At 39.5% G+C, this 18516-nt stretch overlaps 1 protein-coding gene across 1 annotated transcript in view; it reads left to right on the top strand.

Moving 5' to 3' along the window:
- Nucleotides 1–18429, top strand: part of LOC134356579 (Y+L amino acid transporter 2-like) — a 70830-nt gene extending 52401 nt beyond the window's left edge. Inside the window, exons 8-9 of the mRNA XM_063067542.1 lie at nucleotides 15671–15854; nucleotides 17823–18429. Coding sequence (XP_062923612.1) covers nucleotides 15671–15854; nucleotides 17823–17932 — 294 coding nt within the window. The 3' untranslated portion in view covers nucleotides 17933–18429. The remainder of the gene's footprint in view (nucleotides 1–15670; nucleotides 15855–17822) is intronic.
- The last annotated feature ends 87 nt before the right edge of the window (nucleotides 18430–18516 follow it).

The following is an 18516-nucleotide window of genomic DNA, read 5'->3' as shown; positions in this document are numbered from 1 at the left end:
TTTTTTGCGTCTGTATTTACTAAGGAAACTGGCATGAAGTCTATGGAATTAGGGGAAACAAGTAGTGAGATCATGGAAACTGTACAGATCGAAAAGGAGGAGGTCCTTGCTGTCTTGAGGCAAATTAAAGTGGATAAATCCCCGGGACCTGACAGGGTGTTCCCTCGGACCTTGAAAGAGACTAGTGTTGAAATTGCAGGGGCCCTGGCAGAAATATTTAAAATGTCGCTGTCTACAGGTGAGGTGCCGGAGGATTGGAGAGTGGCTCATGTTGTTCCGTTGTTTAAAAAAGGATCGAAAAGTAATCCAGGAAATTATAGGCCAGTAAATTTAACGTTGGTAGTAGGGAAGTTATTGGAGGGAGTACTAAGAGACAGAATCTACAAGCATTTGGATAGACTGGGACTTATTAGGGAGAGTCAACATGGCTTTGTGCGTGGTAGGTCATATTTGACCAATCTATTGGAGTTTTTCGAGGAGGTTACCAGGAAAGTGGATGAAGGGAAGGCAGTGGATATTGTCTACATGGACTTCAGTAAGGCCATTGACAAGGTCCTGCATGGGAGGTTAGTTAGGAAAATTCAGTTGCTAGGTATACATGGAGAGGTGGTAAATTGGATTAGACATTGGCTCAATGGAAGAAGCCAAAGAGTGGTAGTAGAGAATTGCTTCTCCGAGTGGAGGCCTGTGACTAGTGGTGTGCCACAGGGATCAGTGCTGGGTCCATTGTTATTTGTCATCTATATCAATCATCTGGATGATAATGTGGTAAATTGGATCAGCAAATTTGCTGATGATATAAAGATTGGAGGTGTAGTAGATGGTGAGGAAGGTTTTCAGAGCCTGCAGAGGGACTTGGACCAGCTGGAAAAATGGGCTGAAAAATGGCAGATGGAGTTTAATACAGAGTGTCAGGTATTGCACGTTGGAAGGACAAACCAAGGTAGAACATACAGGATTAATGGTAAGGCACTGAGGAGTGCAGTGGAACAGAGGGATCTGAGAATACAGATACAAAATTCCCTAAAAGTGGCGTCACAGGTAGATAGGGTCATAAAGACAGCTTTTGGTACATTGGCCTTCATTAATCAAAGTATTGAGTATAAGAGCTGGAATGTTATGATGATGTTGTATAAGGCATTGGTGAGTCTGAATCTGGAGTATTGTGTTCAGTTTTGGTCGCCAAATTACAGGAAGGATATAAATAAGGTTGTAAGAGTGCAGAGAAGGTTTACAAGGATGTTGCCGGGATTTGAGAAACTCAGTTACAGAGAAAGGTTGAATAGGTTAGGACTTTATTCCCTGGAGCATAGAAGAATGAGGGGAGATTTGATAGAGGTATATAAAATTATGATGGGTATAGATAGAGTGAATGCAAGCAGGCTTTTTCCACTGAGCCAAGGGGAGAAAAAAAACAGAGCACATGGGTTAAGGGTGAGGGGGAAGAGTTTAAAGGGAACATTAGGAGGGGCTTCTTCACACAGAGAGTGGTGGGAGTATGGAATGAGCTGCCAGACGAGGTGTTAAATGTGGGTTCTTTTTTAACATTTCAGAATAAATTGGACAGATACATGTATGGGAGGTGTATGGAGGGATATGGTCCATGTGCAGGTCAGTGGGACTAGGCAGAAAATGGTTCGGCACAGCCAAGAAGGGCCAGAAGGCCTGTTTCTGTACCGTAGTTTCTATGCTTCTATGGTTCTATGGTAAGAATACTTCAAGCAACTCGGCAAAAAGGTTATTGAAAAGTGCAAGTCAGGAGATGGATACGAGAAAACTTCCTAGTCACTGAATATCCCTTGGAGTAGTTAAGTCAATCATCAAGAAATGAAAAGAATATGGCACAGCTGTAAATCTGCCTAGAGCAGGCCATCCACAAAAACTGAGTGACTGTGCAAGAAGGGGACTAGTGAGGGAGGCCATCAAGAGACCTATGACAACTCCGTAGGAGCTACAAGCTTCAGTGGCTGAGATGGGAGAGACTGCACATACAACTGATGCCCAGGTGCTTCACCAGTTGCAGTTTTATGGGAGAGTGGCAAAGAGGAAGCCGCTGTTGAAAGAAACTCACATTAAGTCTTGGCTAGAGTGTGCCAGAAGGCATGTGGGAGACTCTGAAGTTCACTGGAAGAAGGTTCTATGGTCTAATAAAACCAAAATTAAGCTTTTTGGCCATCAGACTACATAATATGTTTGGCGTAAGCAAAACACCGCATATCATCAACAACACACCATCCCTACCGTGAAGCATGGTGGTGACTGCATCATACTGTGGGGATGCTTCACTGCTACAGGCTTGTGAAGGTAGAGGTAACGTGAATGCAGGAAAATACAAGGAAATCCTGGAGGAAAACTCGATGCAGTCTGCAAGAGAACTGCAACTTGGGAGAAGATCTGTTTTCCAGCAAGACAATGACCCCAAGCATAAAGCTAAAGCTGCAGAAAAATAACTTAAAAACAAACTTAATGTCCTGGAGTGGGCAAGTCAAAGTCCAGACCGCAATCCAATTGAGAATTTGTGACTGGACCCTCGTAAGGCGGGAGTATTGCCCCGGGCAATATGACAGAACTTGAGCAGTTTTGTAAAGAATGGGAAAAAAATTCCAGTGTCCAGTTGTGCAAAGCTGATAGAATCCTATCCACACAGACTCAAGGCTGTAATTGCTGCCAAAGGGGCATCTACTAAATACTGACTTGAAGGGGGAGAGTACTTATGCAATCAATTATTTTGTGTTTTATATTTGTAATTAATCTAGATCACTTTGTAGAGATCTGTTTTCACTTTGACACGGAAAAGTTTTTTTCTGTTGATTAGTGTCTAAAAAGCTGAATTAAATCCACTGTGATTCAATATTGTAAAACAATAAAACATGAAAACTTCCAAGCCGGGGTTGGGGTGGGGGTGTATATTCTTTATAGGCACTGTTAAGTAGTGCTTCATTTAAGTGCTGTTTTTGAATGCTTTCTTGTCAGATTCCACAATCTGAACTATCTCTCAATGCATCATTAAACCCATTGCCAAACTGAGAATGCCATATACATTGAAATGGATGGCCCTTTTGAGTCCGCTTATGAAACCTAAAGCATTCTGCAATCATCAATGGCTTCGGTTTTAAATGTTCCTACATTACTTTCACAATATTAACAAAGATCATTTTGGCTGGTTTTGTTAGAGCAGCTGGACTTCTAAGCAAACTGTATGACTTTAAATCCAATACACTCAGGAAAATTGGCACCATTTCTCATCGCCGATTTCATTGGCTTTAAAATACTGCCCAATCAATTTAGTATACAAAATCCAGTTATCCCTTGAGCAATTCAACACATCTATCTTTCTGATGTAGCCAGGCATTTCTGCTTCTTTTAATTTCTGCCTTTTTTTAACTTGACATTTTTGTCCCCTTATAAAGAAGCACTTGCTTTGCTGCTTTTTTAAAACTTGGACATCTTGCTGTGTTTTTTTTTATAACTGGAACATCTTGCTGCACTTCAACAGGTTGGGAGTCGACTCAGGTTCATTTAAAACTTACTCCTCACTATTGTTATGTTTTGTAACTCCAAAACATAAAACTAATTGGATGAAGATACAGAACTGGGTTAACTCATGTGCATTAGTTTTTTTTATTTGAAGCGAGGCATCCATGTATGATATAGTGGCATGATGATATAGGCCATTCACATACTTCTACATAATGAATTATTTAAAATTTTAAAAAGGCAGCATCCATCATTAAGGACCCTCCTCACCCAGGACATGTCCTGTTCTCATTGCTATCAAAGAGGAGGTACAGGAGCCTGAAAACACACACCTGATATTTCAGGAACAGCTTCTTCACCTCAGCCATAGATTTCAGAAAGAACATTTTGACCTGCAATTATATTTCTCAATACCTTATCTGTTTATTCAGAAGTATGAAATATTATTTTGAATGTTTTGTTTGTACTGTAGATTGTCATATCTTTTAATCTGATTCCCCATCAATCACACTTGATATAAACTTGCTCTGTACATAGATTATAAATTAATCAACACACTTATCCTGATTACTTCACTGTAAAAATGTGCAAATTTATAAAATAGGTATTTTTGATTGGGAAATCAGGTTAAAACATGCTAGGAAAGTTTAGGAGAATAATTTTAATTTCATATTATTATAAACTAAAAAGAACAATTAAATGCCCTGAAATTTTTATTAGGCCAAACATAACATGATAACAGTATTTCAAAATAATTTCTTTCTTCAGGTATTCTGATGTCATGAAAAATGCCAAATAAAAAGTAAATCTTCCTTTTAGGCCAACCTTTTACATTCCATGCGTCAATTTTTTCACGCACGAGTTCAGATGCGCCATACAACTCTTGTACCCCCATTCAATTCTTGTAAAAATATGTTAATATAGACATATTTAGCATTTTTATATGATATATTGATTTAATATAAAAACAAGATAAACATTACTTACCTTAATGAGACTTTTAACGAATATATTTAGTCTTCTTTTGATTTCTTCCTTTTTCTTAATCACATATTCTTTCCGTAACTCAGACCCAAGCACTAGCTTCAGCTTTCCTTCTATTTCAGTCTGATGTTATGTTTTATAGTGTCTACTAAAATCATGTCTTCTATTATGTGAGAAAGTGTTTTCACAAACAATGCACAATGGTTTTCCTGATGGACCCGCTATAAATAAGAACTCATTTCCCACTGTCCATTGAATTCACGCTTACTATCACTTTCTGTTTTTCTATTGCTCATTTTCTTTTGCACTGTGATGGGTAAATGAATGTAAAAACAAGGCTTAATTTTTGAAAAAGTACAAAACTGCAAATGTTCACAAGGATGAACAAAGCACAACTCCGTAGCGCACGAGTATCAATTGAAAACTGACTGGCAAAAACCTGCGACGCACTGCTGGCGCAGATGTCCGGCACCTCACGATCAAACAAGTATCAAACGTGTATTGAACAGTTATGGAACAACTGCAGAACAAAAGTCCTTCTTTCCTACTTTGACTCATTGAACATTTTTTAAAATTGAAGACAGATTAATGTGAAAGAAGATAACATTAGCCAAAAGATGTGCACGAAATAATAAAATCGCTAAGTTTTAGATTTATTCTCAGTAAAACCCATTTCTAGCTCTAAGCTACTTGAATTCCTGTTATAGATTTTTTTTCTACAAATCGGTTTTTGGTTAATACTTTTTGCATGAGTAGGCTTACTTTTTTATTATTATCACCGGGGTGCAATGTGCCACTTCTAATTATCCAATGTGCCATTTTTGGCGCATGCACCATAGATTGGCTATCCCTGTTTTGGAGACATGAGTAAATACATTAGATAGTACTTTAAAATAAAACCTCAGTATCCATTCAGACTTCTGCAGGCACCATTCAAACTTTATGCTACTGGCTCATTAATATAATTAAAATGTTTAGCCAGTGTTAAGTTAATTAGGTCTTCACAAGGGAGTCTAAAGTTTAGGAGCAGCTAATTCAGTTGACCTTAGCCTTAAAGGAAATGCACATCTCTTAAAAGGTTAATGCTTTGTGGCTTATGAACTGTTGGGTCTAAGTATAATGATGAATGTGACTTGTTGAAACAGACATGGTACAACAAACTTGAGTATGATAGCTATGCTTTTCCAATGCTGTACTCGATCGCTTTATTATTTCCATTTTATTTTCCTTCGCAATTGTTTTCCTTTTCTTTGATGCATCACCAGCACTTGCATTGGATTTAGGCTTTGGAGGCATGGTTACAAGGGTAAATAAGAGAAAAATTTAAGCCAAATACAAAGTTACACACTCAACACAGTGTTAATGGCAACGTGATCGGACTTATTTTTAACACAGTATATTAGGCTTTATGGCAGTCCATTCATAAGTACAAGTTGTCTGTAAGTCAGACGTTCGTAACCTGGGGGCTGCCTGTAGTGCAACGAAGGGAATAACAAGGAGGCATTCGTGGACAATTCAGAAATCTGATGGTGGAGGGGGGAAAGCTGTTCCTAGTTGTTCAGTAATAATTCAGGCTCTTGTACTTCCTTCCTATTGGTATTAGTGAGAAGAGGGCATATGCCAAATGGTGAGAGTCCTTGATGATGGATGCTGCCTTTTTGAGGCACTGCCTCTTAAAGGTAGCCTTGATGGTGGGATGGGTTATGCAATAATGGACCTGCTGAGTCTACAACATTTTGCAGCCTCTTGCAATCCCTTGCATTGGAGGTTCCATACCAGGCTACGATACAACCAGCAGAATGCTCTCCACTGTATATCTACAGAAATTTGTAAGATCCTTTCTTGACATACAGCCAGGTAATTAGATTTGCCAAAGCATAGGCATGGGATAGCATGCTAAGTGTTCTTGATGGTGGTGTAACAGTGATAGAGTTTTTTTGCTCCTCTGATTCTGCGACTAACGTTTTGGTGGTAGTTGATCAGGGACTTCTTCAAGCTAGCAGACCTGAAGCCCCCCGAGATGATTGGGAAGGCATTAAGGTGTATTGTTTCATGACTGTTGATCATGGTGCTCAGCTCCTCCAGTGCCAGCTTTATGTCTGCCAGGATGGAATTACACTACAAACAGGATGATGGCAGAGAAGTACCATGATGGATGGAGTAGACAGTATTTGATCACCAGATGTTCCAGATCAAGAGAACAGAACTGAGACAGAAGCACTCTGTGTGCAACATGAAGAGTTAATCATAAAGCAGACACCTCTGCCTTCACCTGATGCCACCACCATCAGGTCTATGTGGGGACGGTGAAACCCTCAGACTGGAGTATTCTATCCAGAATGCTGGGGGTGATCCACGTCTTTATGAAGCAGAACACACAGCATAATGTACTATTTTAATACAGTACCATCCATTTACAGTGCAGAATCAAACAAAACTCTTCCATCCTTTTTAATAATGTAATATTCTGATTTCTATAATTGATGATGATGTTCAATGTTGACAGGGTCTATTAGCAATTATCTATCTAAGTGTTGAGGACATATATAGACTCATTTACTACTTCAGCTTCAGTCATTGGTTCTTTATTGGATTGACCATTACTGGGCAATTATACCTACGCTGGAAGGAGCCAAATCGACCCAGGCCTTTCAAGGTAAGATGTAGTACTAAAGGCTTAAGTAAAAACCAAGAGTCAACATTTTAAGGCAGGCAGACAATGTTCTTGAACTGTTGTCTGCCACAATCACAGCAAATGCATTTATTCTGAAGATTGAGGGAGGAAAGAAGTCAGCTGGTGTTCCTGACATCATTCTAACCTATTAAGATCTGCTGCAAAGTACATGTGTAAATATGAGATGAGAACAGCATCAGCCATGACCATAATGACTTGGTGGTATCACACATGGATCTTCAATGCCGAGTTCACATTCCCGTAGTCAGTTCTACTACAGCAAAAGAAATACAGATGCTGGAAATATGAAATAGAAAAAAAACTCAGGAAAAAGTGGAAAAAGAAAAAGAGTTCATGATTAACTCATCTCAGGCTTCCAGCCAGGTACAATTATCAATTTTAACTGACGTTTCAATGACAAACTCTGCCAGCCATCTTCATCAGGGATGATGCCTGGGCATGTCCAGTCTGGTAGTGTATATGCTTCCGTCATCTGTCCCTCCTGATTGATTAGACTTTGTTTACAATCAAATGCCAGTTCACACTTGAGCGAGAGCTTCATCCTTCTTAAAATTCTTTTTCTCTAGTTTTATTTCAATGGTTTTTTTCACCAGGCAGTCCCATAAGCTGTTGGCATGGCACAGCAGTTTTGTGCCATCAAAGTCAAATGCTTTGAATGCTTACACCCCAAATGCTCCTTAAGATATGTTGATGACACCTTCGTGGTGTGGCCTCATGGACTCCTGGCACTCCAACAAATCCACGACCATCTGAACAGCATACATCCGAACATTAAATTTACAATGGGGATGAAGAAGGGTTGCCTCCCATTCCTGGACATTCTAATACAACAGAAACTGGACAGTAGCCTCAGGCATGTCGTCTTTTGGAAACTTATTCAGATGGACCTGTAGCTCAACAATCACAGTCACCATCACACCTCCAAACATAGAGCGGTTCTTTCTACTTTGATTAACTGTGCAAAAACTATCTTGGATCTGGAGAGTCTTCCCAAGGAAATAAGATGATTACACATGACATTTCTACAGAATGACAACAAGGTGAAGGAAATCAATTGGAGCCCTTAAAAGGGCCGACAGAAAAACCAGGAAACCTACAATGAGGATACCGCCTGTCTCTCCTATACTTCCATGGTTTTTGGAAGGATCATCAGGATCCTGAAGAAGTACTAAATTAAAACTATTCACAAACCTGTAAGGAGGCTCAAATCACAGCTTATGCAGGTCAAAGATGACCTGGGATTCAGGACAGCTGGTGTTTACAGGATTCCCTGTGAATGCAGAGCAGAGTATATCAGCCAGATGGGGAAACCTGCATCGAGAAGCACAAGAGGTGTATCCATTTGGGTTACCTAGAGAAATTGGCAGTAGCAGAACATTGCATTCGCAATGGCTATAGGATTGACTTCAACTGCACAAAACTACTGTGCCACGTCAATGGTTTTTGGGACTACCTGGTTAAGGAAGCCATTGAAATAAATCTAGAGAAAAAGAATCTTAACAAAGATGAAGGTCTGGCTCTAAGAAAGAACTGGAATTGAATTGTAAACAAGGCGAGAAGAAACCTGATTGGATGAGGGCTAACCAATCAGGAGGGACAGTTGATAGGGTATATATACCACTAAACTAGACATGCCTAGGCATCATCCCTGATGAAGATGGTAGAATTTGTCATTGAAGCATTGGTTAAAATCAACATCTCTACTCGGCTAGAAGCCCAAGAAGATTTTATTCGTCATACAGTACCTACAAAAAGTATTCACTCCCCCCTTGGAATTTTTCATGTTTTATTGTTTACAGCATTGAATCACATTGGATTTAATTTGGCTTTTTTTAAAAACACTAATCAACAAAAAAGGACTCTTTCATGTCAAAGTGAAAACATCTCTACAAAGTAACGTAAATTAATTACAAATATAAAACACAAAATAATTGATTGCATAAGTATTCACCCCCTTCAGGTCAGTATTTAGTAGATGCACATTTGGCAGCAATTACAGTCTTGAGTCTGTGTGGATAGGTCTCTATCAGCTTTGCACATCTGGACACTGCAATTTTTCCCCAGTCTTCTTTACAAAACTGATCAAGCTCTGTTCAATTGCATGGGGATCGTGAGGCCCTTTTCAAATCCAGCCACAAATTCTCAATTGGATTAACGTTTGAACTCTGATTTGGCTACTCCAGGACATTAGCTTTGTTGTTTTTAAGTTATGCCTGTGTAACTTTGGCTTTATGCATGGGGTTATTGTCATTGTCAGAGTCATAGTTATACTTTATTGATCCCGGGGGAAATTGGTCTTCATTACAGTTGCACCATAAACATAAATAGTAATAAAACTATAAATAGTTAAATAGTAATATGTAAATTATGCCAGGAAATAAGTCCAGGACCAGCCTATTGGCTCAGGGTGTCTGACCCTCCAAGGGAGGAGTTGTAAAGTTTGATGGCCACAGGCAGGAATGACTTCCTATGACACTCTGTGTTGCATCTCGGTGGAATAAGTCTCTGGCTGAATGTACTCCTGTACCCAACCAGTACATTATGTAGTGGATGGGAGACATTGTCCAAGATGGCATGCAACTTGGATAGCATCCTCTTTTCAGACACCACGGTCAGAGAGTCCAGTTCCATCCCCACAACATCACTGGCCTTACGAATGAGTTTGTTGATTCTGTTGGTGTCTGCTACCCTCAGCCTGCTGCCCCAGCACACAACAGCAAACATGATAGCACTGACCACCACAGACTCGTAGAACATCCTCAGCATCGTCCGACAGATGTTAAAGGACCTCGGTCTCCTCAGGAAATAGAGACGGCTCTGACCCTTCTTGTAGACAGCCTCAGTGTTCTTTGACCAGTCCAGTTTATTGTCAATTCGTATCCCCAGGTATTTGTAATCCTCCACCATGTCCACACTGACCCCCTGGATGGAAACAGGGGTTACCGGTACCTTAGCTCTCCTCAGGTCTACCACCAGCTCCTTAGTCTTTTTCACATTAAGCTGCAGTTAATTCTGCTCACCCCATGTGACAAAGTTTCCTACCGTAGCCCTGTACTCAGCCTCATCTCCCTTGCTGATGCATCCAACTATGGCGGAGTCATCTGTAAACTTCTGAAGATGACTCGACTCTGTGCAGTAGTTGAAGTCCGAGGTGTAAATGGTGAAGAGAAAGGGAGACAAGACAGTCCCCTGTGGAGCCCCAGTGCTGCTGATCACTCTGTTGGACACACAGTGTTGCAAGCACACGTATTGTGGTCTGCCAGTCAGGTAATCAAGAATCCATGACACCAGGAAGGCATCCACCTGCATCGCTGTCAGCTTCTCCCCCAGCAGAGCAGGACGGATGGTGTTGAACGCACTGGAGAAGTCAAAAAACATGACCCTCACAGTGCTCGCTGGCTTGTCCACGTGGGCGTAGACATGGTTCAGCAGGTAGACGATGGCATCCTCAACTCCTAGTCTTGCTGGAAAACAAATCATCTAAGTCGCAGTTCCCTTGCAGACTCGGGGTTTCCTCCTGGATTTCCCTGTATTGTGCTGCATTCATTTTACCCTCTATCTTCACAAGCCTTCTAGGGCCTGCTGCAGTGAAGCATTCCCACAACATGATGCAGCCGCCACCATGTTTCACAGTAGGAATGGTGTGATTTTGATGTTGCGTGGTGTTTGGTTTACGCCAAAGATAGCGTTTAGTCTGATGGCCAAAAAACTCAATTTTGGTTTCATCAGACCATAGAACCTTCTTCCAGTTGACTTCAGAGTCTCCCACATGCCTTCTTGTAAACTCTAGCCAAGATTTAATGTGAGTTTTTTTCAACAGTGGCTTTTTCTTTGCCACTCTCCCAGCTATGACTGGAAAGCACCCAGGCAAAAGTTATGCGCACTCTCTCCCTCACTAGTCCCCTTCTTGCATGGTCAATCAGTTTTTGAGGATGGCCTGCTCTAGGCAGATTTACAGCTGTGCCATATTTTTTCTATTTCTTGATGATTGACTTAACTGTACTTAGACTTAGAAATTTTCTTGTATCCATCTCCTGACTTGTGCCCCCTCCAGCTTTCAAATCCCTTACTCACTCTTCCTTCAGTTCGTCCTGACGAAGGGTCTCGGCCTGAAATGTCGACTGCGCCTCTTCCTATAGATGCTGCTTGGCCTGCTGTGTTCACCAGTAACTTTGATGTATGTTGCTTGAATTTCCAGCATCTGCAGAATTCCTGTTGTTTGCGTTTAAATTCACTACTGCGAAGCCTCTTCCGGTGATGCCTACACCGAAGAAGTTTAGATCCTCTCTTCGACGGGAGTTCAGTGAAACCATCTCTCACTGCTCCCCATCTGTAATTTCTTCGGCTCTTCAACTTTTCGACCACACTTTGACTCAAACTCGCTATCACAGCCATATATCCTTTCTTGGAACGTGCCTCCGTCGCCAACTTACTCCAGTTGGCTTTAGGATTCGTTTCCAAGCCTCTCAATTTGGACCTTCTGAGGATCCCAGGTACTCACATTTTATTGACTCTGCCTCTCGCCGCTTCTCCCGTCAAGCTCTGAAGGCGACGTTCTCCGCCATGAGGAGGTACTTGGTGTCCCTATCCCAGACCCTTCCACACCTTCGGGACACTTTCTTCGCCGTCTGTAATGGTCCTACCCGTTATTTCATCCCCCCTCCAGCTTTCAAATCCCTTACTCACTCTTCCTTCAGTTAGTCCTGACGAAAGGTCTCGGCCTGAAATGTCGACTGCGCCTCTTCCTATAGATGCTGCTTGGCCTGCTGCGTTCACCAGCAACTTTGATGTATGTTGCTTGAATTTCCAGCATCTGCAGAATTCCTGTTGTTTGCTTTTCAATAACCTCTTTGCAGAGTTGCTTGGAATGTTCTTTTGTCATTGTGGTGTATTTTTTGCCAGGATACTGACTCACCAGCAATTTGACCTTCCAGATACAATTGTATCTCCAAAAACAGATCTCCACTTAATTAATTATGTGACTTCTAAAACCAATTGGCTGCACCAGTGATGAACTGGTATGTCATATTAAAGAAGGGTGAATACTTATGCAATCAGTTATTTTGTGTTTAATACTTGTAATTAATTTTGATCACTTTGTAGAGATCTGTTTTCACTTTTACACAAAGAATTTTTTTTTCTGTTGATCAGTGTCAACAAAGCCAAATTAAATCCACCTTGATGCAATGTTACAAGACAATAAAACATGAAAACTTTTTATAGGCACTGTATATGTCATGAAAGCACAAGATCCTTTTTCAAACAGGGTTTATGTTTAAATGGTCTTGTGTCCATAGGCCATAAACCAGAGATACAAGTTAAAATTGTAGATTGCAGGTGATTAATTTAGGTAATAACATGCAGTAAATCTGAAATAAATGGTTAACTTAATTGTGATCATAAAAGCTATCAGAATATCCTAATAACTCATCTGGTGTATTAATGTTTTCAGGAAATTAGTCTTTCATGCCCAATTTGATCTATTCACCTTATTAACTCCTCACTGCCTTCTGGAATACCATTTCATTCAGGGGACATTTAAAAATAATCTGATTGTAGTTTATGCCATCTACAAAAGGTAACACAACTTGCTTGACCTTTGGTCCCACCTCCCAAACTCACAACTTTTTCTGTCTATTAAATGGTAAAGTTAGTCATAGAGTCTATGCTAATCCCATCTTCCTGCATTTGGCCCACAATCCTGTATTCCTTTCCTATCTATCTACCTGTCCAAATGTTTTTGAAACACTTAAATGTATCCACCTCTTTTGACAGCTTGTTCTATAACTCAGCACCACCCATATGGAAAAGCTTGCCCTCTCAGATCTCCTTTAAACATTTTCCCTCGTAGCTTAAACTTATGTCCTCTGGGTTTAGACTTGCCTTCTCCTCAGTCTCCTGCACTCCAGTAAGCACAATCCCAACCTATCCAATCTCTCTTTCTAATTAAAGCCTTCCACTCCAAATTAAATAATGAGCATGTTACATTTTTCTGTGCTAGAGAAGTCAAGGCATTCATAGATTGGAAAATATGAATTCCCAGTTCTACCATTACCTTTCGGAACTGTGGGCAATGAACTATGAACATAGGGCAAACTCTTTTTGTAACCTGATCTTATTTGTTTTTGTATGTCAGTGCTCAGAATATTTCATTGTGAATAATTTACATACTGTAACTTCTCCAACTAATTTCATCTAGTCTGTCCCCCAGGGTCCTTCAAAGAATGCAGATGTTGTAATGCACAAATTATTGAAATTGGCTGGGCAGATTGAAGGTACATTTTATAGCTTCAACAAATAATCTGCTGGAAGAACACAGAGGACCAAGTAGCATCTATGGGAGGAAATGAATTGTCAGAAACCCTAAAACAGGGTTTCAACCTGAAACAACAACTGTGCCTTTGATAGCTGGATGTGATAGTAAGAATGTAAGGGTTTTTGAATCTGGAAGAATTAATAAGAATGGTTCCTGGAATTCTTGACTACAGTTACAAGTTAGTGAGGCTGGAGCTGTTTACTTTAGAGCAGAGAAGTCTGAGATGAATTTTGATATTATTATATAAAATGATAAAATGAATCATGACAAGCTGTTGTATTTGATGCAGGGATCAAAGACTAAAGGACAGAAGTATAAAATAATGGGAAGAGAAATAGGAGAAACTTGAGGAAAAACTAGCCAGAATACAGAATACACTATCTGCAAATATGAAGGAAGCAGATTCCATTGTGGCTATAAAGTGTGAATTGAATAAATACAGTGGATTCTGGTTAATTGGGTCATTGGTTAATGGGGCAGATGCTTATTTGGGACAACTCTAAAAGAACAAAATCTAATTGAAAAAATAGCCGGGATTCTCTTTGTTTATTTGGGACACTATCCTGCTTAATTGGACAGGAGAGATTGTTGTCAAACAGTTTCTAACTAGAGCCAGTCGTGTTCGCTTGTGTAGCTGTTAGACACAATGTGCTTGCAGCAAACAGTTTTTAAATAGTGTCAGTTGCATGTGTTTGTGTTCAAAAAACAGTGATTTTTGTCACTGATAGTTCCTGACAAATTAGTAGTAAGACAATTCAGAACTGTGTTCCTCACTGCAATTTCAAGCATTCATATTTGGAAATATTAGAAACCGCCCAGAATGAAAATGAAACAATCTCACTACTTCAACAAGTTAGGAACTATGAAGATTTTGAAGATATTGACTATCATTTTGAATGTTACCTTTGGTTCCTCACCAGACACTCATCTCTCACCTCTGGCTCCAAGTAGCTGTTTGCATGTGACAGTGGTCACACCCTAGTACACCACTTCGACAGGCAGGATACACCCAGTGAAAATAGCCATCAGGTCTCATACCTTGGCGAGATAGGGACATGTCTCTCCTAACTTACGAAGTCAGCTCTGTGGTGGTCTGGGCAGATGAGATCTACAGTCAGATCCAACGGTGATTCTGCAACATTACATGAAGACTGAAGGGCATGACGAGGTCCTAATCATCCACTGAAACCAGAGAATGGTACCACTGGACACAGACTTTCGAAGTTGAGAGAGTGGAACTGCCCCAGTGTAATGCCTTTTTCCACTTTAAAGACTCTCCTGCACAGGCTTTCTGTCATCATCAGATAAGATGGACTTATAAGATCTTATTGGAAATATTATAATTAGTTTTGTATTTTATTTAAATACATTTGTTACTCAATTAAATAGTAGGTTGTCTTTTTTTTTTATAACCCTTTTACCATTTCCATGAAACTTCAGCTAAATGGAACAGCCATTTAATTGGGCCAATATGTCCCAATTTGAATCAATTAACTGGAATCCATTTATACGACGGGCAAAAGTTTTCAAAACTACAGAGAAGATAAGTAGGTGAACTGAATTTGTTCTGGTAGAGAGCTATCGTAGATACAGTGTGCTTCTTTTTGAGTTGAATCCATTCTTTAATAACATCAGGTCTGCCAATGTAAGTTTCTGAAGTAATGTATATTTGAGAGTAGTAAAATGGGCTGTTCAAACTCCGTGTACTGCTCTGCCATTCTAGTAGGCTGCGGTTGTATATTAACAACTTTTCCTCACTTTGGTTTCATATGCTTTAATATCCTTGCCTAACAAAAAATTGCATATTTGATGTCCAAACATCAATTATTTTTGAAGTAGAAATTCCAGATTTTTGCTATACATTTGTAAAAAAAAAATGCTTCCTAACAGCCCCTGAATGATTGGTTTTAATATTTAGGTTATTTCTCCTCTGTTGGACTCTCCCCACCGGCAGTGAATGGCATATCCTTTATTCTTAAGCTCTTCAAACAGATGATCCTTAATTTTCTACAGGAAGTGAATTCCTTGATTCATATTTAAACTTTAAATATGTACATTCTTCTGTCTGGGTGGTCTATGGCCAACCAATCCTTCTGGGGTGTGTAGCCTAGAACTTGATACTTTTTACCAGCAGCTTGAAATTGCCTTGATTTATCCTTGTTTAGGAATTTGATCACTTTTCTCATTCTTAATTTCAGATCCACATAATTTTTCCAGCCTTCTTCTGTGTATGCATAGTGGGCTTAATAGCAGTGCCTGCATACACCGACACTATTAATTCCCTAATTGGGGTTGCAATTGGACTGACAGGAGTCCCCGTGTATATTGTAGGACGAATGGCGTCAAAGCTGAGATACCCTGCTTTCTTACAGATAATTTCAGGTAAGATGCTTAATAAATAATAAGTACATAAAAGCCTCATTATATTTTTTTCTTTAAATTTGTGCACAACATAAAATTTGCTACCTCCATACTATTAAAAATATATTAAATATTTCTGGAATAGTGAATTTGAAGTGAAACAGAATTTGCATTCTAGTTTTGTGACTAGTCTCTCATTTCTGCCATGAGAAAAGTAATTAGGTGATGAACTGAAGAGCAGTTCCCTAATCCCCAACCCTGCCATACTACTGTCCTCTTCCTGCCCAAAGATCCATGCCAACTTACGGAGACAATGTCTTTTTCTAAACATAAAGGGCAAACTATCAAACAAAAAAGATTAACTGTTGTCAATTGATATGGTGGTAAATATGTCTTTCAGTGAAATGTAATTCATCAATTGAACCAAAACAAAAAGAAAATGTAATTGCAATGAAATCCTTAACTAATTCGCTACTGCTTGATAAAAGGTAGAATTAGGCCTTGAAGTAGTGTTTTCTTTAAAAACAGAAAGGGTGTATTTCCTGAATAAAGAGAGGTTTAGTATCACCTATGCAAATTCTGCAAATGCACACTTAGCATTTGCTTTAGGCTCCCTTTCTTGCCACTATTTTATATTTCCCCTTTATTTTAGGGCATTTGCTCTGTACTGGGCTAGAATTTCACAAGAATCATATACACTCCTGGTGTCAATCAAGATCATTGCAACAGAAGGTTTTGTTCTGTTTTGCTGTGCATAGAAGTATAACAACTTGTATCCATATAGAATGGTTTAAAGAACACTCGTTAAGATCCTTATGTCTGGAAAGAAAAAAAGAAAAGCAATATTAGGAGGTGATCCTAAGCAAAATCAGAAGACAAGACCTGGAGGAAGTATATTTTAATTCATTGGCTAGATTATCTAAAGGTCACTAATGGCAGGGGATGGAGGAGAAAAAGAATATTTTAAATGGAGATGAAAGATTGGGGGAAGTGAAGCTATGAATTGAACTGAATTGACTGTATTACTTACATCCTTCATATACATGAGTAAAAATCTTTACGTTCTGTCTCCATCTAAATGTGCAATGTACAATTTATAGTAACATAATAAATAGTATGTACAACAGGATTGTCAATATAACATAGAAATACAGTTTCATCAGCATGAGTTAAGTAGTCTGATGGCCTGCTGGAAGGAGCTGTCCCAGAGCCTGTTGGTCTTGGCTTTTATGTTGCAGTACCATTTCCCGGATGGTAACAGCTAGAACAGTTTGTGGTTGGGGTGACTTGGGTCCCCTATGATCCTTCAGGCCCTTTTTACACACTTGGCTTTGTAAATGTCCTGAATAGTGGGATGTTCACATCTACAAATGCGCTGGACTGTCTGCACCACTCTCTGCAGAGCAGAACAAGGAAGCTGAACAGCCCATATTACACTCTGAAATGTACATTACTTCAGAAATTTACAATAGCAGACCTGATATTATCAAAAAATGGATTCATCTCACAAAGAGACACACTGCATCTACAATGGCTCTCTACCAGAACAAAGTCAGTTCACCTACTCATCCTCTCTCTCTAGTTTTGAGGGAAGTATGGTTCCCATCTCAGGCAGTGATGCAAACGGTCAGGATGCTCCCAATTGTGCCCCTATAGAAAGTTATTAGGATTTGGGGACCCATACCAAACTTCTTAAAACCATATAAGGTGAAAGAGGCGCTGTTACGCCTTTTTCACCACACAGACAGTATGTACAGACCACGTGAGATCCTGAGATCCTTGGTGATGTGTATGCCGAGGGACTTAACGCTGTTCACCCTCCCAACCTCAGATCCATTGGTGTGGTGTCAATAGGGGCTAGCTTGTCTCTATTCCTCCTGTAGTCCACAAACAGCTCCTTTGTTAAGAGGAGAGAATTTTTAAATTTTAGTAAGTCATTTTTGTCTTTTCCCATTTTTGAGTCCTAAATTGCTCTATTTTTCTCCACAGCTAAATTCATTAGATGCACCCAGCTGCTCTTTTTCAGTGTGCTGATTGAGAAAGATATCACAGAACAGGAAAATGAAACTAATAAGAAACAAATAACTGAAAATCAATAAAACCATCTCATAAAAACACCTGCGCTCAATAATGTCCAGAGCTCAATAATGTCAAACTGAATGAATTTCTACTCTGCCATTTAGTCTTCACTTCAAGTTAAATCTTAATTTTAAGTAATTTATTCAACATTGAAAAAACAAGAATTCAATATTCTGTAAAACCTAATGTTAAAGTTTGTGAGGCTTATCTGCTGCAGGATTAATTGGGGAGGCAGAGAGCAATGTAGACAATGGATAATGGTATTTAGCTTTATTGTTCTAGGAGTCAGTAGCTTATCCAAAACACCTATAAAGGAATGAGTTAATTTTAAAAAAAATTGCCTCCAGCAGAGGATATTATTGAGCCCTATAAACTGAAATTTGGATTAAAATATTTTAATCTGCAGTTTTGTTGTAATTGCCCTATTCTAAATTTTATTCTTTCATTATTTGTATGTACAGTAATTTTTCTGGGTTCTCTTTGCTCAGTAATGTTGCATTTACCATACGACTGACAATGGTACGTGAGAGGAAATACCTGCTGTATAAGTACAAGTGCAATAAAGAAACTATTGCTGAAATATTTCTTTTTATCCTCAAATTCC

Source organism: Mobula hypostoma, chromosome 14 (genome assembly GCF_963921235.1).
Source record: "Mobula hypostoma chromosome 14, sMobHyp1.1, whole genome shotgun sequence".
In the NCBI taxonomy this organism is placed as follows: Eukaryota; Metazoa; Chordata; class Chondrichthyes; order Myliobatiformes; family Myliobatidae; genus Mobula; species Mobula hypostoma.
Note: the sequence above shows the minus strand (reverse complement) of the source record. Positions and strands in the feature narration are given on the sequence as shown.